General features: G+C 41.6%; 10 protein-coding genes across 10 annotated transcripts; 5 read left to right on the plus strand and 5 right to left on the minus strand.

The window, feature by feature from the left end:
- Positions 1-261: 261 nt before the first annotated feature.
- On the plus strand, positions 262-2,199 carry BRETT_002478 (uncharacterized protein; the record flags this gene model as incomplete). The annotated part of the gene is made up of 1 exon (XM_041281005.1): positions 262-2,199. The coding sequence occupies one exon, from the start codon at positions 262-264 to the stop codon at positions 2,197-2,199; it is 1,938 nt and encodes a 645-aa protein (XP_041138796.1).
- Positions 2,200-4,549: 2,350 nt separating this feature from the next.
- BRETT_002479 (uncharacterized protein) lies at positions 4,550-5,557 on the minus strand (the record flags this gene model as incomplete). Its single annotated transcript, XM_041281006.1, has 1 exon — positions 4,550-5,557. The coding sequence occupies one exon, from the start codon at positions 5,555-5,557 to the stop codon at positions 4,550-4,552; it is 1,008 nt and encodes a 335-aa protein (XP_041138797.1).
- Positions 5,558-8,777: 3,220 nt separating this feature from the next.
- On the plus strand, positions 8,778-11,480 carry BRETT_002480 (uncharacterized protein; the record flags this gene model as incomplete). Its single annotated transcript, XM_041281007.1, has 1 exon — positions 8,778-11,480. One exon carries the CDS (start codon positions 8,778-8,780, stop codon positions 11,478-11,480), a length of 2,703 nt encoding a protein of 900 aa, XP_041138798.1.
- A 563-nt stretch (positions 11,481-12,043) lies between these two features.
- On the plus strand, positions 12,044-12,517 carry HH3V (Histone H3-like centromeric protein hH3v; the record flags this gene model as incomplete). Its single annotated transcript, XM_041281008.1, has 1 exon — positions 12,044-12,517. One exon carries the CDS (start codon positions 12,044-12,046, stop codon positions 12,515-12,517), a length of 474 nt encoding a protein of 157 aa, XP_041138799.1.
- Positions 12,518-12,631: 114 nt separating this feature from the next.
- Positions 12,632-14,056, minus strand: BRETT_002482 (uncharacterized protein; the record flags this gene model as incomplete). The annotated part of the gene is made up of 1 exon (XM_041281009.1): positions 12,632-14,056. The coding sequence occupies one exon, from the start codon at positions 14,054-14,056 to the stop codon at positions 12,632-12,634; it is 1,425 nt and encodes a 474-aa protein (XP_041138800.1).
- Positions 14,057-15,032: 976 nt separating this feature from the next.
- On the minus strand, positions 15,033-17,468 carry BRETT_002483 (uncharacterized protein; the record flags this gene model as incomplete). The annotated part of the gene is made up of 1 exon (XM_041281010.1): positions 15,033-17,468. The coding sequence occupies one exon, from the start codon at positions 17,466-17,468 to the stop codon at positions 15,033-15,035; it is 2,436 nt and encodes an 811-aa protein (XP_041138801.1).
- A 1,427-nt stretch (positions 17,469-18,895) lies between these two features.
- BRETT_002484 (uncharacterized protein) lies at positions 18,896-20,194 on the minus strand (the record flags this gene model as incomplete). Its single annotated transcript, XM_041281011.1, has 1 exon — positions 18,896-20,194. The coding sequence occupies one exon, from the start codon at positions 20,192-20,194 to the stop codon at positions 18,896-18,898; it is 1,299 nt and encodes a 432-aa protein (XP_041138802.1).
- Positions 20,195-22,041: 1,847 nt separating this feature from the next.
- BRETT_002485 (uncharacterized protein) lies at positions 22,042-23,970 on the plus strand (the record flags this gene model as incomplete). The annotated part of the gene is made up of 1 exon (XM_041281012.1): positions 22,042-23,970. The coding sequence occupies one exon, from the start codon at positions 22,042-22,044 to the stop codon at positions 23,968-23,970; it is 1,929 nt and encodes a 642-aa protein (XP_041138803.1).
- Positions 23,971-24,094: 124 nt separating this feature from the next.
- Positions 24,095-24,361, minus strand: BRETT_002486 (uncharacterized protein; the record flags this gene model as incomplete). Its single annotated transcript, XM_041281013.1, has 1 exon — positions 24,095-24,361. The coding sequence occupies one exon, from the start codon at positions 24,359-24,361 to the stop codon at positions 24,095-24,097; it is 267 nt and encodes an 88-aa protein (XP_041138804.1).
- Positions 24,362-25,033: 672 nt separating this feature from the next.
- BRETT_002487 (uncharacterized protein) lies at positions 25,034-26,161 on the plus strand (the record flags this gene model as incomplete). The annotated part of the gene is made up of 1 exon (XM_041281014.1): positions 25,034-26,161. The coding sequence occupies one exon, from the start codon at positions 25,034-25,036 to the stop codon at positions 26,159-26,161; it is 1,128 nt and encodes a 375-aa protein (XP_041138805.1).
- Positions 26,162-26,165: the final 4 nt, after the last annotated feature.

Genomic DNA, 26,165 nt, shown 5'->3' on the forward strand with positions numbered 1-26,165 from the left:
GAATTTAATTTTTATTTATTCCTAATTTTTTCCCTCCCCTCATTTTTCAATATTTATTATTTTTTGATCTTCTTGAGGGTGTGGCTTAACAACTCATGTCTATATCACATTTACGTCGTTCCCACATCTACAACAAACATACTATTGCACCCGAGTACTGATAGAGGGGTGATCCACATTTTTGCAGCGTGAATTACGAGTTGCTTGGATAAATCAGGTGACCGGACACACATTTTAAACTTGATACGACAAAATTTCAGCATGGACAACATTAGCATAGGAAATGAGATCAAGGATGGGTTTGAGCGTACAGACAAGTGGGTGAAAGCGAACTTGACATGGCTAAGCGAAATAGAGACATTCTACAGACAGAGAGCGACCATTGAGAAGGAATACGCGGAAAAAATGAAGCAGTTGACTTCAGCAGCATTTAAAAAGAAAGCGGAAGAAACAGCGACGTTAAGTGTTGGAGAAAAGCCATTGGTGACACCAGGATCGCTTGAAAGTGCAAGTATGGTGGCGTGGAACGAGGTTCTTACACAGACGGAGAACATGGCGAAAAAAAGAGCTCAGTTAGGGCGAGATTTGGAGACGAGAGTGGCATCGGAAGTTAGATCAGTGCAGGAAAGATACGAGAGGTTGAGGCAGAGATGGAAGCAGGCAAACGAGAGTCTGGTGAAGGCAAAAGAGAAGGAGCGGGCAAATCTAATGAGCAAGAAGAAGGCTTATGACGAAAAATGTCAGTCGATGGAAAACCAGCGTGCGAAAAGTGAGAAAAACAGCAGTAGCAAGAATGCAGATAGATACAAGAAGAAAGAGAAGGAGATGTACATCAGCAAGAATGAGTACATCATGGGGTTGAGTGTGGCGAACAGATTGAAGGACAAATACTATTACCAGGACGTGCCGGAGGTGTTGGATGGATTGCAGAGTGTGAATGAGGCCAAGGTGAGTGCACTAAACGGATTGCTTCTTGTGGAATCGTACTTGGAGAGGCAGTGTAACGAGAATTGCAGCCGGTGCCTGAAGGATGCAGACGGTGTGATAAAGCAGAACATCCCTCGCTTGGACAGTGCGATGTTTGTAAAGCATAATGTTGGCGGGTGGAAGGAGCCGGCAGACTTCCAGTTTGAGCCATCACCAATCTGGCATGATGATGAAACGATGGCTGTGGAAGGAGATGCCGAGCTGGAGCAGCTTAAAGAGCGACTTGGCGGTGCAAGCTTGCGGTACGAGCGGTACGAGCAGACCTGCACGGCCGAGAAACAGCAGGTTGGCGAGGTTCTTGAGGAGAGAAAGCAGGTTTTGGGAGGAGACATTGGCCGCAGTGTTGAGGTCAGGAAGAAAGATGCGTATCTGGAGTTTGAGAAGTTGCTTTTCCGCTCGATTTCCATGCTTGAGCAATTCAGCAAGGATGATAGTGAGCGGGTGCGTTCCGAGGTTGAGATTGAGACCATACAGACTGCAACTGAAGGAAAGGACATGACTATTTCACAGAAGGTGGTGCAGCCCCAAAAATCATCACGGTTCGGCTTATTTCACCACCGGAGGCGGAACGGAGCCAAAGATACCGCCGGTAATTCTGGAAACGGCGATTCTTCGATGTCGGCAAGCGATTTGCAAAGTGTGACGAGTTCTGTCAGCAAACTCTCACTCAAAGGAGCCGGAAGGACCAAATCGCGACTTTTCGGGGGAAAAGCCATTGGCAGGTTTCTTTCCTCAACCGGAAACGAGTCAAGGAACAGTTCTATGTCTAACTTCAGCTCCGAAAGTGCCGAAAGTGGTGCCGGATACGCAAAAGCAAGATTTCCATACGAGGCAAAAGACGAAGACGAGATCAGTATTCAGGCTGGCGAAACGTTATCGGTCTTACAGATGGATGATGGGTCTGGCTGGACGCAAGTGCACACTCCAGACGGCAGTTCCGGTCTGGTGCCGACTACATACATTGAGATTATTCCAAGAAGAACCTCACAGACGAAAAAAGTCGGTCCTCAAGTCGCACCTAGACGCCACGGCAAGAAAATTGTATACATGCAGGCCTTGTACGATTATCAGGCGCGTGGTTCTGATGAGCTAAGCATAAAGGCTGGTGATAAAATCGTTGTAACGAGTAAGGATGATGGATCTGGGTGGACTGAAGGTCAGTTAAATGGCTCTACGGGTCTTTTTCCAACTAGTTATGCCAAGAGTGTTTAGGTAGAGCTAGAATCTATATTATTGTGCACTTAGTGGGGCCATCTTACACTACTGGGCTTGTATAAAAAATAAAGAGTGTACTATTCATCTGCTTGTGCGATATACGATTGCTGGCGCCAATTTCTGTATGTGATCGTCACTAAGTGCTTAGAGTGTTTCAAAGGGAAATAAATGTCTGGGTGAAGAGAAATTGTAGACCAAGGAAGTGCGGAGTGATGAATATGAAATAAGCAAATAAGTGTAGTGAAGTATAGAGTAGGCGAATGTAGAGTAATGAATATGAAGTAAGCATATGCTTAGTGAATAGGAAGTGATGAAATATAAAGTAAATATAGAGTATGAATGTGAAGTTAGCAAATATAAGCAATGACATTTGAAGTGATTCTAGAGTAAGCCGAGAGTAACGATAAACATGCATACCCATGTAATCCTTTGAAATGGGGTTCCTGAATGTAATGCAAGGTGTACCTTGAACTACCCACAAACCTATCCCTACACTAATGTATGATCATGCATTTACCTGTGTGTACTTTAATGTTCACCGATATTCGATGTGTAATATAAAGTAATTTGGTTTTAAGTGTGACGCCCATTACTTCATGAAGATTCCCGTTAAACTAGTATATTGACTGTTCTTAGGGCTAACTAAAGGAAAAGCATAAAAGCAAAAGGTCTAAATAAGGAATCACAAAGAACTAAATAAGAAAGCACAAGGTACTAAATAAAAAGGAAAAACGCACATGCTTTAATACCTTTAATCCTTATGAGGAATGCTTTCTCGGCATAAACAAGACGGGGCAGTGATGTATCGACACGACTGTCGACCAATATATTATACGATATACCTATTTGCTTTGATATTGATTGAAATTGTTTTTTTGCATATCCATACTTTGTTCAACATCCACATCATACTTATTTCTCTATTGCCCATCTGTATAGAGGTCTGATTCTATCTGTCAACCTATGTAATGTCTTAAAGAGATGAAAATAAAGAAAGAATATCCGTAACTTACCATTTCTCCTTATTTTTGCATTCGCAGTTTTTTGCATCCATATTAACCATACTCCAATCTCATCGCAAAGGGACCGACGGGAAAGATAACTAGTGAAAGTCACCCTTTTTCGGCATCGGCTATCCTCAGGCACAAGCAGGCATGCTTGATAGATTCACGAGTGCTTGTAGCTAAAGTAGGCAACACTGCCCGTTTGTTCGGCTATATCCTTTGAATTACTATTGCCAACTAGAGCCTATAATCGAGAATTTTGTTTGATCAGTCCAAAACCTCACTCCAGTCAAAAGTAAGATCACCTTTTATGAAATGCGCTTGATGTTTTGTGAATCATCTACTGTCATATCGCTGTTGCATCCCATCATTAACTCGTAAAGCGATGCTCTAACAGGCTACTACGTAATGATGAAGGTCATGCTTTTGTATAAAAGGAAGGAAATTACACCTTCCTGTTTCGTAAAGATAGCCCGCATTCCTTGCGGGCAAAATAATTATCCGTATTTTCGATAAAACCAACCGAGGTTTAATAATCCACCATTTCATAGAGTTCGTATCTGGTGTAATATCCGAGTTTAAATCGCTGATTCAGAATATCTTTCCCAATGAATCCATTTCACTGGGTAGGCAAGGTCTGGGATGATGTTAGTAATCGCAATATTCGAATTGCAATGCAAAACGCTTCTTCGTTTTCTCTCTTTAAGAATATATATATTGTTCATTTTATAAAGCAGGTCAGTAATCTGTTTGTTCCATGTTGCTCGGTTTCAATTCGTTTGGGCAATTAGTTGTTCATTTTAATTGTGTGGAAACGAAGAGGAAAACACGCGCTAAAGGGGGAAAAGTGAGTACTTTTATACCGCTGATAAAAAAAGATTGGATACGAAAATAAGATTGCAGAAATGAGGAGAAACGAGAAAAAATGATTGAGGAAAAAATAATTTCAAGAATGAAAACGCGAAAAACAGATAGACGCCTCATAATCAATTTCCCCTTTCAGCAAATAGGGATTTTGTTGACAGTAATTTATCCAACTAAACCCAACACCAAAATAAGTACTAAATTTGATATTAATATGAAAACTAAACTATACCAAACGGGTATTGAAACAAATACCAAATGCTTAAGGGAAAAACGGAATAATATACGAGAGTGATCAAATACCATGCATAGACTCTGCATTTCTTGCTGTTCAATGTAAAAGTGCAAAACGATCTAAAAACGTCAACGGAAATGAAATATGCTCTTTTTTTGTCATGGTCTCTGTAAAAAGCAAAGGTTAAAGCAATTAAGAAATCCTAAATAAGGCGAACAAAAATGTGGGAAAAAGGCAAAATAAATTATCTTTGCTTCACCCTATGTCTTTTCTTGGTCACCAAAAATTCGTTAAACTTCTCTGGGTGAATTCTTTTGACGTGATTTGTCAAATGGTCTGACCTCTTAAACTTTATAACGCAAAATGGACACACATACTTGGTTAATTTCAAATGCACACAGTCAATATGCCTTTTGATCTGTGATCTCTGTTTAAAAACTTTCTTACAACGTGGGCATTCGTGTCTGTGATTATCATGTGTGGTTCTTTCCACCTTCATGACACTCTTTAGGCTCCTAAAGCTTCTCTCATCTTCTTTAAAATGTATTCCTACTTTCTTTTTTTTCTTTCTCAGACGCTTTTTTGGGGTGATACCTTCATTTTCATCTTCAGGATACTCCTCACCTAAATCTGAGATGGTCCTGCCAGTTCTCAATCTTGGTGCCGGCTTCAATTCTATTTTAAGATCATTAAATTCTGTTTGTTTTGGAGTAGTACTCTCTGTATCTTCGAGGTTGAGCATAGACAACTGTTCTGTTTCACCGCGTATGTTCGGATATGATGGGAGCATTCCTATGACTGTTAAAACCCTGTTTGTACTTTCAGGGGTATCAACGTCAAAAAATTTGTCTCCAATTCTGAAGTCATCAACTTCCTCATAGGATGTGGAGAGGGAGTGGCCAAATGCGGAGGATTGAGGGGTGTCAAAGTTAGTTGATTCTGCTTCTGAACTTTCTGTATCAGTATAGTGTATGGGTGTATATTGGGGGTCCTCGTGAACACTGAATCTATGTGTGGGACCCATATTTGTAGGTAATGCATAGGTGTATATATCGTTAAAGGAGGACCACGTGTTGTCGTTCGACTGACTGGACACGAAGTTATCTCTTGTCCTCGGAGTGCTCAATGTGCTTCTCATTTCAGAAATTATATCCATTCCCGAGCTAGCAGGTATGTTCGAAGGATTAGAAGGGAGTTGATTCGCATAAAGGAAAGGAAGTTCCGATGCTGAAGACGATGGTCTGGAACTCATGAGTTGGGTATGGTTCACCCCATTAAATATTGATGTGAACTCCATCTGGCATAGAGAGAAGGAGTGAGCAACGATGAGTGGGTAATGGAGATGATGTGGGTATGAGATGCAACAGTGAAAGATGCACCAAAGCAAACGAGCTCACTCTGTAACCTCTTATGTTATGACAATTGGTTTAGGGAATGTACGAGCAAAAATAATGTCAACAAGAATGAATGAAAAATGAAGGTTAATTAGCCCCATATTTATAATTGATGCGTTTTTATTTTTGAAAATATAAATTGAAATACAAATGATTCGAATTGCAGATATGTAACTAAAGGAAAAAGCAGGTAATTATTGATTATTGTAAAAGTGAAGGTGCGGTGGTAAATGACATTTTGCGCATACAAGTGTGAACGCATGAGGGAGACAAAAGCGTACTTAGTGTGCGGCGAGGCTGGGTAGCGCATGGGGGAAAAGTATTGTGACAATATGGCGGAAAGCAAAAAGTGGCTCGAGCGCCAAGACAAAAAGCTGTTCAAGTCAACAAGAGAAAAGAATGCAGGAAGAGCAAAAAAAAAAAAGTGTGTACTCTACATATATGAATAACAACAAAGAAACAAATGCATAGACTAATAAGCCGCTTGTTGAAACCGCCTATTTTTAATTACTAAACTCTATCGAAATGCTCTCCAAATTTATTGTGACAACATAATGGAGTTACAATAATATTAAAAAAGGGGTCCATTCGTCAACATGATCAATGAGTTCGGTTTAATTAATACAGTGCAAACAAGTGGATTCGCCAGTATGCATAAGCAAATCCTCCTTTTGGGATTTCTGTAAAATGAATAATAGCGGTAGCAACTCTTGCAATGCAGATCGTGCCATGGTAACACTACCACAATGTGCATTGTATTGATCACGTATAGTTTATGCATTATTTTGTTAATGTGATTTCTGCGTATTTTTATAGGACACCGACAGAAAGATAGCGCCGTATCAAACCCCTTTCCTTTTTTGTCAAATTGTGCGCATTTTTTCCACATAGCCTAACGTAAACAAAACCTAGTAGCTTCACTTGCCGAACTGCATTTTCCCTCAACACAAATACATTTTTTACAATATAAAACTTCCAGCATCAATACATGTCCATCATTAGCTTACTGCTTTTGATTTTTCGTTAGGTCTGGTCATATCTCCACATTCATAATTTGAAGTTCTGCCTCATATTTGCATAATTGAACTCTCTGTTTGGGTTCGTTTGGTATTTGTTTGTTTTGTATTCGTACACCCGTGCAATTATTTATTATACATGCCTTCTATTGAAATTTACAGTATTGCATTGCATATGTGACCCCTCCTCTCCTTCCAAGCGATTTTTTTTTTCCTGACTTGGTGTGCCGTGATCAATATGCTATTATAGATATACTGTGACAGGTACTTGTAATTGGCTTTGCTTTTCGGATTCAATCTGCATTATAATTGATAACCACTATTTTAAATCTCTCTTGTTTTGCCGACAATTGCACTCTTCGATAGAAAGTTGTTTCTCCTGCAGACAGACTTAATTTTTTTGAATATGCGAATGTGCATTTCTGCTGAAGACGCTGATCCTAATTTCTTTAAAAAGCACTTTTTCAGTTTATTCTTTAAAGCCAGGTAGATAAACCTATAATTTTAACTCCCTGCCGCTTTTTACTTTCTATTATCATTCACCTCTCCATATTTTGGTTAGTTATATCAGGATGCTTTACCCCAGGTCTATCCATCCAACTTCCCAACACTTTTTCTCGATTTTTCCCCCGATTTTATCGAGTTGTCACAGTTTATTCTTCTAGCCACATTTCCATTGTTTTGCCCACACTTTTTTATTGCTTTTCTTCTTATCTTTTTCATACCACCAGATGCTCGCTCGCACTCAATTGCTGTCCCCAAATGATTGAATGTTCTTTTATTCACAGTATTACTTTTCTCCCGTTATCCGATAAATCTTTTAATCATCTTTTTTTACATCTTTAAATTTGTAACTCCGTTTAGTTACCAAAATTTTCGGTTCAGGAATGTTTGAATATTCTTTTTACACGCATTCGTATTTCGGTTTATTACTTTAAAGCCTATACCTGTTTCTGCTGCATTTTTTTCTCCTTTCCTGTCCTATTATTATTCCTCTCAAATTTGTGCCCTAACAATTCATTGTGCTCGCCCTGTATATATCCTTCCCATTATTCGTTTGCCATTTGGCGATTGTTCATTTATCGGCATAAACCTTATTTTTCTTATTATCCAGCTTTCATTTTTGTTCTTTTTTTTCTCTCGCTTTTCCTTAACGCTGAATCTCAAATTTTCCCACTGTTGCGGTTTGGTGCACATGCCCGCTTTTTGGGGTGGATGTTTTCTGTCCCATCAATTAAGCTTTGAATCCTAAGCTGTACACACTTTTTAATTATATCTTAAAATTCTTAATTAGAACAGAATTGTGAATGCCGTTTAGAGGTTTTTCAGTTCAAAAAGCACGGAAATCTAGCCCACCTGCTGTTGGTTGGCTAATGTAAACTATGAGAAGAATTGGGCCCCGCGTGTATTTTAATTGCTGCTTTGAATATTGAGCAAGAGTACGATAAAAGCAGACAAAAAAAAAAAAAAAATGGCGAGGCTATTCTTTTGCTCTTTCGCATTACTGCTGTATATCTCGCTGCGAGAATATTTGGCCTTTATACCTTCTTGTAGATTTTCACTTCTTTTACTTTGATTAAACGAATAATCTTGATAGTGTCTCCATTCGCTTAAAGGTCGTCGATTAAAGAAAAAGACATCTTCATCGCTAAAGTTTCCCGCGATAGTGTTTCTGATAAGCCACGTTTGTATTGAAGTACATAGCGAAGCTTGATTATCACTTTCGAGTACTGTGCGAAGGGTAGGAGTACTTTATTGAAATTATATTTTAGCTTTTACTGGGTTGTCGTTTACATTGGTAATAGCATTAAGGATTGACTATCGGACATTAGTGTTGCATTTGAACATTAGTGCTGTATCCTGGATACAGATAGCAAGCATTGGCAGCAAATAGTGAAATATCAAGCATTGAACCTTGAACATAAGCGTATAAATAGTGTTGTGTTTGCATCAGCATTGACTTCATTATTGACATCAGCATTTCCTTATATCAGTATTGAACATTCGCACATTTTGAATAAGCATCATCTGATACCTCTCAACTACCTGCACGGTCACAGATATGGCATCTTTGGCACAGCAAGATTCAGCAAACCGCCCAGAGCGACGCAAATTGGCTCATTTCTCTGTTTACCAGGCAGAAGGACAACCACTTAGTGAAGAAGCGATTTATCGCTCAAAATTGAAAAATGGTGGCCACACAGTTCCCAGCTCCAATTCATACTCTGGAGTAGATGCCGGTGCCCCGGACACAGCTGCACTTCTTGCAGTTAACTCGGACTTGTCGGTGCATCCGTACCAGCGGCATCTTTCGGCAGAAGCCGCAATTGCTGCTTTAAGTGCAAATCACTTGTCATCCACCCCTTCGTCCTCTCCAAGAGAGCCAGCATTGAACGGCTCCAGCTACCGTGATGCTGAGTCGGCGGCCATACTCGTGAAAAATCACGCTGCAACACCTCGTGTGACAAATCGCAGTTCTTCGTCTTTGAGTCGCCAAAGCAGCAACTCGTTGTCTTCAGTTTACTTATCGAGTGCCAAGAACGGCTCTCCAAAACCGGCAAGGTCCTTCAACATAGACGCGATCAACAGAGCAGCCAATCAGCAGGCTGCAAGCCGTCTTGGTTCACGTTTGCAACCAGCAACGAAAATCTCGTCAAACGGTTTGGGAAAGCGGCCTGCAGACGTCACTGAGCAAAATTCGAGCATGTCAATCTCACGGATAACGGCGAGAGCACGTGACAGTGCCCGTAGAGAGCTCGAGTCGCGTTTGAGCGAGAAGCAGGTGTTCAACGGCATCCCTACACCAAGCGATACGGCAAGCAAGTGGAGCAAGTTGGCAAGTCAATGCGCCACAGCGTCAAATGCAACTGGAAAGCTGCCAGACTATGCCTCGGACGAAAGAAAGACCCTTGAGAAGAACACGTTGGTCAGTCTGAGCGTTTTGGCAGCTGCAACTTCGCGTGTTGAGGAAAAAATGAAGCAAATGGACCGGGACACCGTTTCAAGAAGCATTTTCTCGAATCCCGAGCTGAACGAGAAAGCCATGGCAGCAGCCAAGGAGTGGGCGGCAAAGTTTACAAAGAATGCCGGCGGCTCGAAGGCCATTTATGCCAGTGGCAAGAACTACAACTCGGATGAAGCGGAGATTAATCTTGGCGGAGGGTTATTTATGAAAGCATCGGAAATTACAGCTATGGCCAACTCGTTGGTGAAACCGGCTCTTGAGGAAATCGAGAAGAACTCTGACCACCAGAGAAAACTCGATGCAAGGAACTTGGTTGTTTTGCGGAAGATCAAGAAGAGAGAAGTCGAGCACAAAAACGAAATTAGGCAGTCGAAGGAGCAAGAGAAGAAGGTGAGGGAGACGGAGGTGGAAAAGAGGAGAGAAGAGCTAGAAGGCATGAAGGGAGATATCAATGAAGACCAGGAGAAGTTGCTAGAGGAGCAAAAGAAGGCCTTAGAGGAGAAGAATGCCGAGTTTGATGCCCAGGTTGCTGAGGAGGAGAAGCAGAAGAAAGAGCTTGATGATGAGAGGGACGAGAAGTTGAAGGTTATTGCCGATGCGAAGGCCGAGAAGGATGCTGAGCGTGAGAAAGAGGCAACTGACCTGCAAGAAGAAAAAAAGAAGGATCTTGCACCTATCCTGGCCGATCTAGAGAAGGAGACCAAGATTCTAGACGAGCTTACCAAGAACAGGGAGGAAAAAGAGGCATTTTTCAACGAGCAGAAGGCCCGGGATGATAAAGCGACCGAAGAATTGGCTTCTGCCGATCACAAACTTGCAAAATTGACCGAGCAGCTTGAAAGAATCGAGCGTGAGCAGAAGGAGGCTGCTTCGAAGGCTGTGGAGGATGTTGCTGCTGCTGCAAGTGCAAAAGCAGCCTTTGAGAAAACCGCTGCCGAGAAAAACAGCAAGTTGGAGGAGTTAGGCAAAGAGAGAAGTGTGTTGGAAGGTAGAATCTCGTCCTCAGATAAGGAAAGAGTTGACCTGATATCAAAGTTAAACGAGCAGGGTGAGGAAAACCACACACAGGCTGTGCAGATTAATGAGATACTACCTGAGCATTTGCAGAAGGAGGTCCCTGCCTTTGAGAAGGTCAAGGACAACTTAGACAAGTCGAAGTTTGCTGTCAACGATGACCCAATCGAAGAGCCTTCTGAGGTTGAATCTGAGCCTGAAGATGTGCCTGAGAAGATTTGGAGTGAGCAGGATGAAAAGGCCGAAAAGGAAGCGGAAAAGGCCGAAAAGGAGAAACTTGCCAAGGCTGTTACTGATGAAACGATAAAGCAGAGTGTCCGTGAACAGAAAAAAGACGGTATGTTTACGGGTTTCCTTAAGAGAAGCAAGAAGTTGGTGCTATCTCCGCAGGCTACAAGTTCTAAATCCGCCGAAAAAAAGCCATCTCCAGTAGTTAAAAAGGAGGCTGCCAAAGAAACCAAGCACAAAAAAGGTGTTAAGGGTTTGAGTGGCAAGAGGTTGATAAAATTGTTTAATGAGCCGGCGGCTTTTGTTGAAAAGAAGCATTTTCCAAAGAAGATTTCTGTTGAAAAGGCAGAGAAACCTGTTGAAAAAGCAGAAAAACCTGCTGAAAAAGCTTCTCCGACAAAAAAGCCTTCTTCTGCTTCCGTGAAACCCGAGTCAAAGACTAAAGAGGTCCAAAAAGATTCCGAGCATGCCACGCAAAGCCAGAAAGATGAGCCTGAGGGTGATAACTTCTCCGGCTTCTCGCAGGATTTTGTTCATGAAGAGAAGTATCATCGTTAGCAAAAGTTGAATTTTAAGGCATGCCAATCAACTTCCTAATGCATTATTCTGTTATCCTCTGTCAGCTGGTGTTTTTCGTTTTATTTAGTCTTTGGTTTTCTCATCGCATCATTAGGCTTGTATGTGAATTCCGCTCTCTCTTTGTTGTTATTTGTTGTTATACTTGTTGCTTTTTCCTCTTACCTTTGTTTTTTTCTGTTGACGTCGTTAGTTTTGTGTTGTTACTTTTTGTTTACTCTAGTGTACCTACTAAATGCATATATATTGTACGGATATTAACGTCTTGTGCGTGTACGTGAGAAGTAGCAAAAGTTAATTTCGCCCAAAAAGGAAATCGATTTTTGGGGTGCCACCTTTGGCAGACGATGGACGCGGCATAATTTCGAGAATCACTTCAAGAAAAAAAAAAAAAAAAACTGATAGGAAAGAAAATCCGGCCCAATATTTGGCCTGCTCCTGAAAGGACGAGAAGGATGAAAGATACAGCAAAGCTAACCAATTATCATCTTTAATTGAATTGCACTGGCCCTTCTTTTGTATTATAATTATTTGGTATTTAAGATATGGCACGCATAAATAAAAACAGAACCACTCCAACCAGGAGAAGAAGAAGAACATTTGTGAAAAGATCACCACCCGAAATTCCTCCATCCCCTGTCAGAGGAAGCGAAAAACACATCATAGAAGGTTCTAGTGGGCTTATACGAAATCAGCCTGGTGACCCTGTGATCAAGAAGAGAAGAAAGCACAAGGCTGGAACTGTTGCATTACGAGAGATTAAGAAGTACCAGAAAAGTACGGATCTTCTTATTAGAAAACTTCCGTTTGCAAGATTAGTGAGAGAAATAGTGCAGGATGATTTTGGAACAGATGCCTCATACAGATGGCAATCAATGGCAATATTGGCTCTTCAGGAGGCCAGTGAAGCATATTTGGTGCATTTGTTCGAGGACACCAATTTGTGTGCAATCCATGCCAAGAGAGTTACTATAATGAGGAAAGATATGCATTTGGCCAGAAGATTGCGTGGAGATTGATTAAGCTGTATATTGTATTTTTACGAATAAAAGGAATTTTAATCCAGAGCCCCTGTAGCGTAGTTTAAAATTTGGCTTTCTTACATTTTACTTACAATACATACAAATACACAGTCACAATTTCACATGCCGTATCCACATCGGCCCTTTATCGTAATACTCTTCCTTTGAAAGATACAACTCATTGTCTCCGGAGCCCCCAAATATCTGCCGGCACAATATCTCACCCCCAAGAAAAGCACAGTCTTCGAACCCAGCTTTCTTCCAAGCCGAGAAATAATCTGGCTTTGGGATAACTCTCACTCTTTTTGGAGCTTGTGCAAGCTGGAGTTCATCCATTAGTCCTGCTGCCTCGTTTCTGAACGACGCGCCTTGGCGAATTCTCTCCTTTCTTCTTTTCTCGTACTCTTCTATGTCGGCACCAGCCACAAATTTGCTATATAGCTGAACAAGTAGTTCCTCCTTGAATCCCTTAATGCTGCTTGTTTTACCGCATATCACCAAATTCTCATAGCACTCTTCCCGCTTCTTCATATCAGGAACCTTGCTGAGTGCCCTGAATATTGCATGCGACAAGTTTTCAATAAGTCTGCCGCTTCCCTGAAATCTCTCCTTTCCAACAGTGATCACATTTCCTTCATTGTCAACAAACTGGTTATTCTCCCGCTCAGAATTCGACTTCTCGTCCTCCGTTTTGCCCTTCTTCTTGTGGGATTTCCCCCGCTTCTCTCTTTCCTTCTCCTCCAATATTTCTCGTGTGGATTTTTCACTTGTCACAATTGACGCGATATCTAAAACACCCTCATCTTCCGGATTTTTGGCCTTAACGTTATCCAAGAGTCCGGCAACTCCAAAGTATGATCCCTTTGCCTGCTCTTCACTAAGGCATTCAAATATCGGCGATCTTTTAAGACTCTCTATCTGGTCATCGCTAAGTTCTGGTAAAAGCTCGTGCAATCTTTTATTAATGCTCTTTCCTCCTTCCTCAAGGTATGTAACCGCGGGAGCAAACACTTGAAAGTCCACGATAGGTGAAATCTCGCATTTTTCATATCCGACATCAATCACGCAGGCGTTAGAAAAGGATCCGTGTGCAAATAACGAACATAAAGCTGCGGGAACTACTGCAAACGCTGCCAATTGCAAAGTCTCAAAAGCATAATTTGTAATCATTTCCAAGGCCACTGGGGACCATCTAGACGATGACTGGATTAGTGTAAATGTAATTGAGTCCAACAAAACAAGCGGATTATCCTTCAACACTGATCTCAATACGCATTTGAACAAAAAGTTCAACGCGTCCACATTAACGATTTCTCCCCTCACTATAGGATAAACAGCATAACTTTCTGGGTCACGCTCAGAACCAACAGGTGCAGTAGCCTGAAAGCATCCATCCTGGTTCGGATTTCTGTATACTTTTGTGGGAATTGAATATGTTGGTGGAGTAATTGCATCTTCAAGACCAAATCGCACCAAAGTGTGCAATGATCCGGGCAAAATGATCAAATGTGCCTCGTCCTTGAAACTGGGTGCCATTTTGTATATTAATTTGTGCTGGCGTGCTCACAAAACTCAAACCTGGGAAAATCTTCCGGGTTGCTTACTGTGTCTGACAATCAATAATAAATATTTCGAGATTTGGACAGATAAAGTAGAGTGAGCGGTGGATGGGTAGAGGAGAAGGAAAAAAAATAAAAATAAAAAAAATAAAACAAGCTGAGAACGAAAAAGGTTTCGAAGAAACTTCAATAACGAATTTTTTTTTTCGCTTTTAGTTTCTCGCGCATGTACACTATAAATACCAGAGAAATTTCCCTCGAACACAGATCTTTACTCTTCACTATTTTTTCTTTTGAATCTCTTCTTTCTCCATACTTACCTTGAGTCGTTCCGGGAGATCAAGAAGTCTTGGAACCGGTTGCGCCAGATTGCATTGCACGTATCTGTCTACTGGTGTGGTTTGCTTTGGGGATCTTTTATAGGGTTCTCAAAGGTCTCATAATTTTTGATTGCTTTTTCTTCATTTGTTACAGTGGAGAGTGTCTACCATTTACAGCTTGCTGGGGTGGTACGGGGAGGGAATTTGGGGTGAGGTTACGGTGTCCGGTTGGTGGAACTGTAGCTTTGTGTTGATGGATGGTGGTGCATGGGAGTATAGTAGTACTTGTACAAAACTTGTAAATGGTTTCGTCTTGTAGGTTAGGAGAAGGTCATATCGGTGTTAAATTGTCGTTGGATAGACGCAATTATTTGTACTGTATGTATCTCAAGGGCTGCTGCCTGAGTGATTGTATTTGCCTTATTCCGCTATCTTTTCAAACAGTATGGCCGGCTACGTTAAATGGCTTCCTTATTGATTATTACTCTTCCTATCTATACAATAGTTGTTCCAACCTTTCTTCATATCTATACAGTAGTTACTCTAGCCTCTCTTCATTACATGCAATCTGTCCCTCTTCAGCAATCTGCTTTTCCATCTTCATTACATTGCAATCCGTTTCTTCACTCTGCTCTACTCAGGCCTCACCACAGCCTTCTTCACGTACTCCATAAACGTCAAAAGACTGACGTCGTCAGTAAGAATAACAGCACCAGATTCCCCATCACCGGCACCCGCACCTCTGGTGGCCAAATTCATCATGCTGTCGACATTTCGATAAGAAGTGGTTGGGCTCAACCTGGACATGAGGAAACGAGCCTGCGAACCACCCTCCTCGGTATCAATAAACCGTGGCAGCGGAAATCTGTCGACGAGAATATCGGCAGCGTCGAGTCTGGGCTGCTCGAGGAAATCCTTGAAGTACTTGTAATCAGGCTGGTCCTGGTACCCTAGACGCCTCCATTCGGCAACCACTGAGCCATGGTAGATCAACAAGTGGAAAAACGTGTCGAGAAGAAGAATCCGCTCTGGTTTCAGTGACGTCGAGTCCAAAACCACCGGCTCCGGCTCTTTGTCTAGCTGATATGCCGTTAGTGTTGGCTGGATCATGATAAGACTGTTTGTGCAGTCCTCAGCCAGAAAGCAGTGCCGGTAGTATGAGGTCTCGTCTGGTGAGCTGTTGAACACCTGGAGAAATCCGGACCGCCGGAGGTGGTACACGAACTGCGGAAACAGGTTGATTTCTGCCGGAAGAGAGAGTGAGCCCGGGTCGTTTGCCCTATAAGAGGCGAAATGCGAGCAGAGGTCGATGAGGAAGTTGTCAATGAGCCTGACACCGTCGTTTGGCTCCCACTCTGTGTTTTGCACACCTCTCCAAACAGCCTCCCTGGCTACAATCACTGCCGCTGCCTCCTGGTCGAAGTTTTGGATCAATTCGCCTGACCCAGCCGCGGAAATCGGCCTCTCAACAGTCGTCACATGGATCCTCCGTGACCCATCCGGATGCTGGTAAGTCGTAATGAACTGAATCGCTGCCCCAGGCACCGACTCTCGGCCATTCGCCAGTTGTATCCCGGGGCCGCTCGCCACATCAAAGAAAAACACGTAAGTGGAGTGTGTCCACACCGCACCAAGCTTCCACGCGTCTGTGCCAGACTCACCGATGGCAGAAGAGTCTCCAGTCGACCGGAAAAGCCTCAACGTGGACCGCTTCGACCCGCTCACGAGCTCCGTGTCGTTGTCCGAGTGGTGTAAGGATGTCATGTGGCCGATGGCGCCGCGGATCCGGAGATTGTGCGACACCTTCACCTGGAGCGTGGCATTCAAACCAAACCCAAGTGCCCCCGTGGCCTCATCCTGCGATAGCAGACGCTTGAACGACCGTTTGAAGATTGCAGAGGTGAAAGAGTCGCTTTGAACCACAATACCCCCCGTTTGGTGGGCCAACGACTCCATCTCGCTGAGCCCGACCTGGTCATAGCAGCCAATCAGAACATCGATCGTGTGCCCGTTGGCCGACGCCGTTTTGGCCACGCCCGTGTAGAACTCGCTGCTCTCACGGTACCGCTTCGCAACACTTGCGACATTTATGATGTCGTGATGCGACCGGATCGGCTCGCTATACGGAATTCCCACCACCTGTCCGGGCCCTTCCGTGCATGGACCGGCCGTAAAAACGAGTATCCGTGCCCCCGTACGCGGGTAGGTCGTCTGCAAGATGACCTCGGCAACACTAACCGCGCATCCGGTCGCCCGGTGCTGCCGTTCCTGCTTACCCACAGCAAACATATCTTGCTCCAGAGTTTCCATGAACCGGTCGAGGCCAAACTCGCAGACTGCATGCTGCTGCACAAACCGAGACGCGCTCGTCAATGCCCCGTTATTCATCCCTGCCAGGGCACCGGTGAGCCCGAGTCTTTTGCTCACCTGTTCGGCAGTGTAAGTTTTCGATCCGTTGAATGAGTACAGTGTCTGCCGTTCCTCGACACCCACCTCGTACACTTGCACGTGGCGGCCAAACGTCAGAAAGCCCACCAACGCATCCGGCGGAAGCGAGTGTATCGACTCCTGCACTGTCTGCTTCAACGACTCAAAATCTGCCTTTTCCTCAAAGCACGTGTCCAAAACGTAGAAGAAAATCGGCGGTTTCTGCGTTTCCGGCGGTGCTACCACGTACTCGATATCCAGGGCTGCCGGGTCCACCGGAAAGGGAAGCTGATTTTCTCCCTGTGCTTGTGTTTGGGCTACCTGAGACTCGATTGTACCATCTGGATCCATTTTTTCTAAAGGTGGGAGGGCCGGCAGCTGGTTTTGCGTCCCACAGAACGGACACCCCCACAATCCCGTCGCAGAATTGATCCTGCAGTACGGATTGAGGATTGCCCTGCATTTCCGGCAGCCCGTTGGGGGAATTTGGACCAAAACTGGCGATGTCCGAGGTCTCAACGGCTGATATAGGCATGAAAGTGGAATAACGCACCTTTTTTGCTCTGCCTCGTTCGCGGGAAACATATTCCACGGGAACCGGAGCCCTGTCTGGTCCTCGAAATCCTCGAATTGGGCCTGCATGTTTGTCTGTTTCTATAGTTATGCGTGAGTAGGTGTATCAAAATATCGTATGTGTGCGTGTATTGGTTTCGGAATGTGGATGATGGACTTACAGTAGGAATATTCTATGATTATCGATGTCTGGTTGAAACGAATGACTTTTCCCACCTCTTATCCTGTATATTGGTGAATCGAGATCCCCTATCACAGATTCAAGAGAGAAATCGAGAATCATATGTCCGCTCATCTTGCAAGAGAATTTAGGCTCTGCCGCACATTGATACTTTAATCTTTTTTTTTTCGCGTTGTTGGCTTCATCTGTTCATGATTTTTGAATTTTTTCACTTTTTTTTTTTTTTTTTTTTAGCTTCGCTCAGCTCCTTAGCTCCTACTCATCACTCCTAATACAGTTAAGCACGGTAAGAGGCACTTTTCTATTCATCTGAAGTTAACATAAATATACACATTCAAGCTCATTTTGCACTACAGCAAAGAAAGAGCGCATACCATGCAACCAGTGGCCCGCCTACAAACAAAGAAATACTAGATGTTTTATCTGCTAAGCTCAGTACTCTATATGTTATCATAATAGCATCATTTATCATACTTATCGTGCGGAGTATTCAGTAATGCCTGACACCTGGACCTCTGACTCAATGCTTGCTCTTATTGAGTCTGCGCTTGATTGGCTCTCGTCGCCATCAAAGAATACCACTCGGATGACAATCATAAATCTTGAAGAACCTGCCACAGAAGGAAATTCGTCAAGTCGCAAACCTTCCTTTAAGCCACCTTTATTCCGTTTATCGAACCGACTCACAATAAGACAGCAGGCTTCAAAGAATCGAATACGACTTGCATCGGTCATTCATTCACCCGACGATCCAATGAGAGTGCTATATGACTTTCTGTGCAATTTTCAACTCTGTGTGCAAGAAAGTATAAAAAAAGAATCCAATGTTTCCTTTTGCCTAGTAGTTAATGGATTTGTTGAGTATCTTTCATTTCATTATTCGAAAATCCTTGCGAAACTTGACGGTGAATCATCAAGTCGGTTTAATAGCTCATCGTCATTGTTGTCCGAAGAGGATTTCCTGGGTTTTACACTAGGGCAAACAATTCTTTGCCTATCCAAACTTCTGCAACTTGAACAGTGCCAAAAATGTCATATCATTCTCAATGACCCAGCTTCGATCATCGAGAGACTCGATTTTATTTATTTGAGCACTAACAAGTTTGGGCCTCGCGTGGTAAACGACTTCCGCCAATTTTCAACGAACCATCTTGTATCTCTTCGGAAAGTGCTCCAGCTATTTCATATATGCTATCAGGATTAATATCAGTTCTCTTTGTTTTGCTAGTAAATGTTATTATTCGACAGACAGAAATAAAAAAAAAAGGTTAAAAAAAATAATGATAGTAAAAACAAACTTTGAGTAGTCAATCTCTCAAAATTCATGCTTCGTATAATCTGTCTGATAGGGCGACTGCGGCTGCAGAGATAGTCCAGACATCTGCGTCTCTAATTGAGGGATATATGCTCCAGATGGTGGGGGTTGTAATTGTTGTTGGCCTTGATGAGACTGAACCAAAAGCTGTTGATAAAGTGCGGTGCTAGAATCAGCATTTAACTTCAAACTTTCAAGCTCAGACACCTTTAACTTTAGCACATTAAGTAAGTTTGTGAGCCTTTCCTTTGTTTGTTGTAGCTTTTCCAATTTTGAAGGTATACCATTTGTGATTAAATACTGTTCAAACTCCTGATTCGTGATCTGCCCTGTTTTGAGCTTTGTGCTGAGATCCATCAGTTTCGAAAGAAGCATCTCAATGTTATAAGAATCATCTAGCTCACTTTGTAATTTGCCTAATTCTTCTGTTGTAATCTGTGGAACTTCTTCAACGTAATTGGCTGGTACTATTCCCATTCTACCCCTCAAGCAACCCCTGATCCAATCATTGTTCACCTTCTCAACAACAGTAATAATGTCATCCTGCTTGAATGAGAGTGTGTCCTCATCATCCGTTTGCAAGTCATAGAGTGCTTTCACTTTCGCTGGTTTCGGAGTTTCCGGTTCCGGCAACTTTGTTACAAACGGATTATTCTGTGATGGAACATTTGACGATGGAACCGCAGGAGGTGCATCAGACGACTGGTGCAAAGACGTTGTTTCTTGTCCTCCATTACCTGCATCTTGCAATGAAAGTTCTATTGCCTTCTTAAGGTCTTCCTCTTCCTTTTTTGTTGCTTCACTCGTATGACCAGATAAGTCAGGCTTACTTCCTCCATCAACTTCCTCTGAAGCCTGCTGGCAAAGATACCTATAGCTTGATTGCAAGGACCGGAATGTCTGCCCCATTATCGACAAACTGTCATCGCCCTTGAAACTTTTGCTCAACTTGTAAATCTCCTTGATAGTAGCATATTTGACTGTTATGTGCATTTCTCTACTGTGCACAATTTTCAGAAGATAATCGTCCACGAATGTTCTTTTGGCAATCTCAGCTTTCATCATGGCACCGCAATTTTCTGCTAGAAAGTCCACCAGAGTAATCGTCCTTAGAACAATGTTTGCATTAGTCGATCGAAGTTTCGTCTTGACTAAATCTATGGTTTCACTAATATTTTTGTTTGGATCCTCCTTCACCTTATCAACCACATCTAGCAAAAGGCCATAATCATCGTCTGTTAGATCTGCCGATGTTGCCTTGTCAATAGCTTGGCTCAATTCGCTGTTTGTATATGACATTTTCTGTAGTTGAGTACTCAAAATGAAAGGCGACACCTAATGATATAATATTTCTAAATGCAGGGTATTCTGACTATAAGTATATCAATCACTTTACACTTGATAGTTTTCCTGATGTTCTTCCCTTGCTTTTGCTTTAATATCTTTGATTTGGCTTTAGCTAAAACAATAGTATGTTTGTTGTCTATCTATCTCCATAATGCTTATGTATATTTTTAGTGCAAAAACTGGGCATTTGTTCACGATGTTCCAATTTTTTTTTTTTTTTTTTTTTTTGCCTGCATAGCCACTGAGATGATCTCGATCCATGATGTGGCTGAAGGTGGCTAAGCCGACTGACTGTCAATGTGAGCTATCTTTGATGTCAGCTAAGTCAAAACTACAAACTAACCTCAGAGCTCATTTATAAATCAGTGAGCTGTCAACTATTTTGAGTTCAATTACAGCCTCACTACCAAAGTCTTTTATCTCTTCCACATTTTTAATCAATATAATCGATACTTTTATCTTTAAAAAAATGACCAAGTAACTACTTATCATTCGGCTCTACATTTATCGTTATTGCTTATGAGGGGGGTCCATTCGATTATCTCTTGTCGTGATACACATTTATACTTGCCTTAAACCCATTAAGGTCACCACGGTTTTACAGGCTATAGATAAAATCAATCGTTAGCATTACAATTTTTATTATTATAAGTTTTCTTTTAATTGTCAGCCATCCCGATCTGTTGTACGTATTTTTACCTCTTTTTGAATTCAACTTTGCTTCTCCTCCAATGCGTATGATAAATCTAAATAAAAGGCTTCGAAATTTTACAGCGATCAATTGTTCGCACTGAACAAATTATATTTGACTATTGTTCAAATTATTTTTCGAGGCTTCTCGGCGAATCACCGCGCTCTATGTTATCAAATTTTTCAGCATGTTCCTTTTTTTCTCCCTATACTGCATATGATCTCACAATTGTGAGTCAGTATAGTATTTATAAATGCCAAATCCTGGGCCTGCAAGGCTGCTTTATCGCGAGTTCAAATATATTATTTATTAATTGTGTTTCGTTTTTTTCGCATTGTTTTTCTTAATACAAATTCTAATCGCTCAGATTATTCTATTCACTCTGCTCTCCATTCACTAATCCCAATCTATTCTGTGCTTGCTATTTATTTCACTTTCTTCCTTACACTTTACTCAAATACTCATCGGCTGTGTGAAGTATGAAGAGGTATTGTTTCATTGATATTCTTGTTTGTTTCTATTATTCCGCCGGCTTTCTTGTTCGGATGGTCTGCTTCTTTACCAAACCTAAACCATCACAGTTTCTCATCTTACCCAAACAATGTTTCCTTTCACGTTGCATTGTTTTCTTCATGAAATTACTGTTGTTCAAGAAAATAAAACCGTTAGTTTGTATTGTTCTCGCGCTCCGTCTTCCAATCATCTTCGTTAATCTACCCCTGTATCCAATGCCAACACTTCTGTTCAAATCTGTTTTGGTGTCTTCGATTTCCTGCATTATTTTCTTTTGGCTATATTATTCATATATCTCAGTGTGTTTTCTGCCAACTTCACTTTTTATTTCCTCTTATGTCTCTACCCATCATCTTTACTAAGGTTCTTTTTTTTATTTTATTTTGTATCATCATTCTATATGCGAAGATTATCTTGACCCGCAATACGCTTCCTGTTAATCAAGATTCTCATACGATTCATCACAGTTCAATTCCGTCTCGTGATCTGCATTCTTACATATTTCAAGTCCAACCATTATTATTTACCTCGCTTATCCATTCATATCCGCTGCTCTTTTAGCAAATTTCAATTAATATTACCTATCATCAGTTTAATGACGCAAGTCACATCTTTGGATAACATTCAAGACTTTCGCACACGCGCGCAAGTTGTTCATTCTAAAGGCTTTAATGCCAAGGAATGTCTTAGAAAGGAAATACATCAGGAACTTTTCCGGGATGATACAGTCTCTCTGCAGATATGGAAGATGTTTCATAACAAAAACAGCCTCCTTCCAAACAACAAAAGAATCTTGAACATGTCTTGGCGTATTTATAGCATGAACTACCTAAAGAAAACTCGCGCCAGAAAGACTAAGCACAAATTAATGAATACAATTGATCCAGCAAATTCTCGTCAACAAATTCAAGTCAAATCAGAAAGTAATGCTGTCTTGTCAGGATCAGCAGCATCTTCTTCAAAAATTAATTCCCTCTCTACTGGAAAATCTGCTTTTCCGTCTTCGGAATTTTTATCTGGTCACGTGTTCGTCAATACTAGCCCATCCGACTTTAAAGGACCCAAGCATCCGAATATCGCTAAAAGTAATGCAGATCTTTTGAAGCAGCACAAAGCTGAAGATCTGATCAGTGCAAACACAATAGCTCCGGAAGCCTCGCAAGAGTTCGATTATATCGAACATATTCGTCGTCTTTCTGGTGCTAATGATGATCCTTTAATACATTTTGACACCGAATCCGATCCGCTTCAACCATCGTTAGGATCATTTTATGGGGAGAATACGCCTTCCCAACCAATTCCGATTGCAAATAGCTCTCAACAGATGAACTTTACAAAACCAGGTTCTAGCTTTGATTCAGACAGCCTTCTCTTTTCACCCATCGAAAATGGTTCTTTTTCTTCCGCATCAGGATTTTCTTCCTATCGTAAACCAGGTGCTGGTATTACTTCTCCAATGTCTACAAAATCGTCTTTCTCTGCCTATCCTCCTTCGCTTTCTACCTTTAACTCTGTTGCTGATATTCCAAACTTGGCCTCTACTGGTTCTTACAAACTCCAAAAAACAAATAGATTGCAAAAGAATTACGATCAGCTTCGTCAGCCAGTTAAGCCGCAAAAATTGGGTGGTGGAATTAAAGTGGAAGCTTCCAATAAGGATACCCTGGGTGTTAATATCAACTTTGATGAAGATTTAAAGGATATTATAGATTTTTCGAAATTTTCTGACTATGATGCCGACATAGACCTAATGCAAGAAGATGGTAATAACAGAGGTTCAACTAGTAATGTGAGTATGGTGAGTGGGACTGGAGATCCTGAGAAAAGAGATTCCTCGTTACGCTACAATTTGGATAGTTATATCAACACGCTGGAATTATCGTTAAACAAGCATGAAAGGAAAAGAAAGATGCATAATAATGGTGTATCTGGATTTGAAATGGAGAATGGCTCCTATCCAACCCCTGTGACAAGTGCTTCTTCGTTATCTTCACCATCGAAATCACAGTCCTCCAAAGGACCATCACCATCTTCTTTTGTGCATCAGAGCACTGTAATGCCGTCATCCGAGCCTTCATCGATAACATCAACAGTTCTTCCTGGTTCTTCATTATTTTCTGGATCTTCCTCCTTTGGCAAAAAAGAATTTCGGGGCCATCCAGTGTGTGAAAACTGTTTGACTTCAAATACTCCCTTGTGGAGAAAGACAAGCGATAATCGAATTTTATGCAACGCTTGTGGTCTCTTTTTTAAGCTGCATGGAATAATCAGGCCTCCAGTGAAGAATAAGTTTGCTCGTGGAAGACTTCAGGCTGAAATGAAAAAGCTACGTAATTATCATCAGCTTGAATCGCAGATAAAAGCAAGAAATCCCCGGGATAATACACAAATCTCTTCTGGTTCTCAGAGCAAGTTTCGTACGACATGTGAGAAACCAATAATTTCTGTCGCTGGTAGTGCTGGTAACGCCAACGGTAAAAGGATGCGTGATAATGATGACTGGAGTTGGCTCAACTTTGAATAAGATCGACATTTCTAATTATTTTTCCCATTTTTGTAAATTGGGTATTTTTTTGTCATAATGAATATGGATATAACGGGTTCTTTAATCAGTGATTTGTTGTTGTAAAAAGCTGTATTGTTTGTGATCATCGTATTCGTTTGTCGTCGGCTTTGGCCAATGCATCTGAACTTCTTTTCCAAAGGTGAAAAAGTCCAAACCAATCCGATAGCTTTGCCCCCTTGTTGAATTTTCGATCTCTCCTGACTATTTCACTGATGATTTGATCTTCGTCAATTAGTTCATTTAAAAGAGTTTGTGAAACTCTATTGACCAGAGTAGTCCTGGAGGTTGGTCTTCTTGTAACTCTGGATCGCCTGATTCTAGTTGGTGATTGTCGTTTGTTTGATGGCATTGAGCGTCCAGCAAATGCCGCTGAATCTGACATGTAACCTGTTGAAAAAAACGTTATAATAGACCTCCAAATGCGTCGGATTGTACGAAAGCGGGAATATCGGGGAGGGGGAAGCGATCTCATATCTCGACTTCGTACAGGTGTAATAAAGAGAATGTTAAAAATGTAAAAGATAAGCAACCTATTTTATAAGGTCCTTTTATTGTTACCGTCTTTTCATATAAATATATATTAATTTTATATTTTTCCCCTGTACTATTCTTTATCTCAAGAGGTGAGGATTTTGACGCCTAATTTCCTAAACCAGAATCTAGGTTATATTTTTTTTTCCTCGTGGCATGGATTGAAAAAAAAAAAAAAAAAGCTTACGTGTAAATAAGTGAGCATCTTAGTTAGATCTTAAAAAAAAACGTCTGATAGAATATCAAAGAAAAAGCACTGTGTTCAGTTTAATTGCTAGTTCGTAAGATAATAAATACTGCATCGATATCGTTCTCTTTGGTAAATAGGGAGTTCCTTCGGATTAGGTGTCACCGTTTGCGGATCGTTGGAACTGGTTATAGCAAATCAGAGAATTTTCATCATATTATAGAGATCGTCGAATAGCATATTCACAATTTATAGAGAACTTCGGCGGCTTCAAATTAACGGCAAAAATAATTATAATTTAATATGACCAATCCATTCTTTGTTTTTGTTCTTCTTGTTACTCTTATCGGAGTGGTACTTTGCGATGCAGACTACTATAAGGTGTTAGGTGTGAGCAAAAACGCAGATGCCAAGGAAATTAAAACGGCTTACAGAAACTTGAGTAAAAAATATCATCCTGACAAAAATCCTGGCGATGACTCGGCTCAACAGAAGTTCATGGAAATTGGTGAGGCATATGAGGTTTTGAACGATCCGGATAAAAGGGCTGTGTATGATAGGTACGGTAAGGAAGGATTGCAAAATGGGGGTGGCGCACAAAATGCCAACACTGGTGGCAGAGCAGGTGATCCTTTCGACATGTTTTCATCATTTTTTGGTGGTGCAAGGGCAAGAGGTGGAAGACAAGGAAAGCCTAGGGGAAGGGATTACAGATATGCTGTCGGGATTACTTTGAAAGATTTCTATAACGGAAAGAGTGTAAGGTTTCATTTAGAACTCCAGGATATTTGTGATAAGTGTGAGGGTACAGGTTCGGAGGACGGTAAGACACATCCATGTCCAGTCTGTCAGGGTAGAGGCCGTGTGATTCAGCGGAGGCAGATTGCTCCTGGAATGTTCCAGCAATTCGAATCGCCTTGTGGAGCATGTCATGGTAGCGGAAGAAAAATTGATCATTTGTGTAAGAAATGTCACGGACAAGGTGTCTACATGAATCAGAGGACATACACTGTTGATATATCTCCTGGAGAGCCTAGAAACCACGTTCAGATGTTCCAAGGTGAATCCAATAAGAGTCCTGAGTGGATAGCAGGTGATTTGGATATCACGTTACGTGAACTGCCACAAGGAAACTTGGGATACCGTCGTATTGGATCTAACCTTTACCGTACCGAAGTTCTGACGTTGAAGGAGGCTTTAACCGGCGGCTGGGAGAGGACTATTCCATTCTTGGACACTTACGAACCGGATCTTAAAATAAGAAGAAAGAAAGGTGTCGTAGTTCAGGATGGTGAAATAGAAAAAATCAGGGGTAAGGGAATGCCAATATTTGAGCAGGATGATGAGCATGGTGACTTATTTATTGAATACAAGGTTATTTCGCCCACAGGAAATTCTAAGTTACTTCAGAAGCTTCATGATGAATTATAAGAGG

Source organism: Brettanomyces bruxellensis, chromosome 9 (genome assembly GCF_011074885.1).
Source record: "Brettanomyces bruxellensis chromosome 9, complete sequence".
NCBI classification, from domain to species: Eukaryota; Fungi; Ascomycota; class Pichiomycetes; order Pichiales; family Pichiaceae; genus Brettanomyces; species Brettanomyces bruxellensis.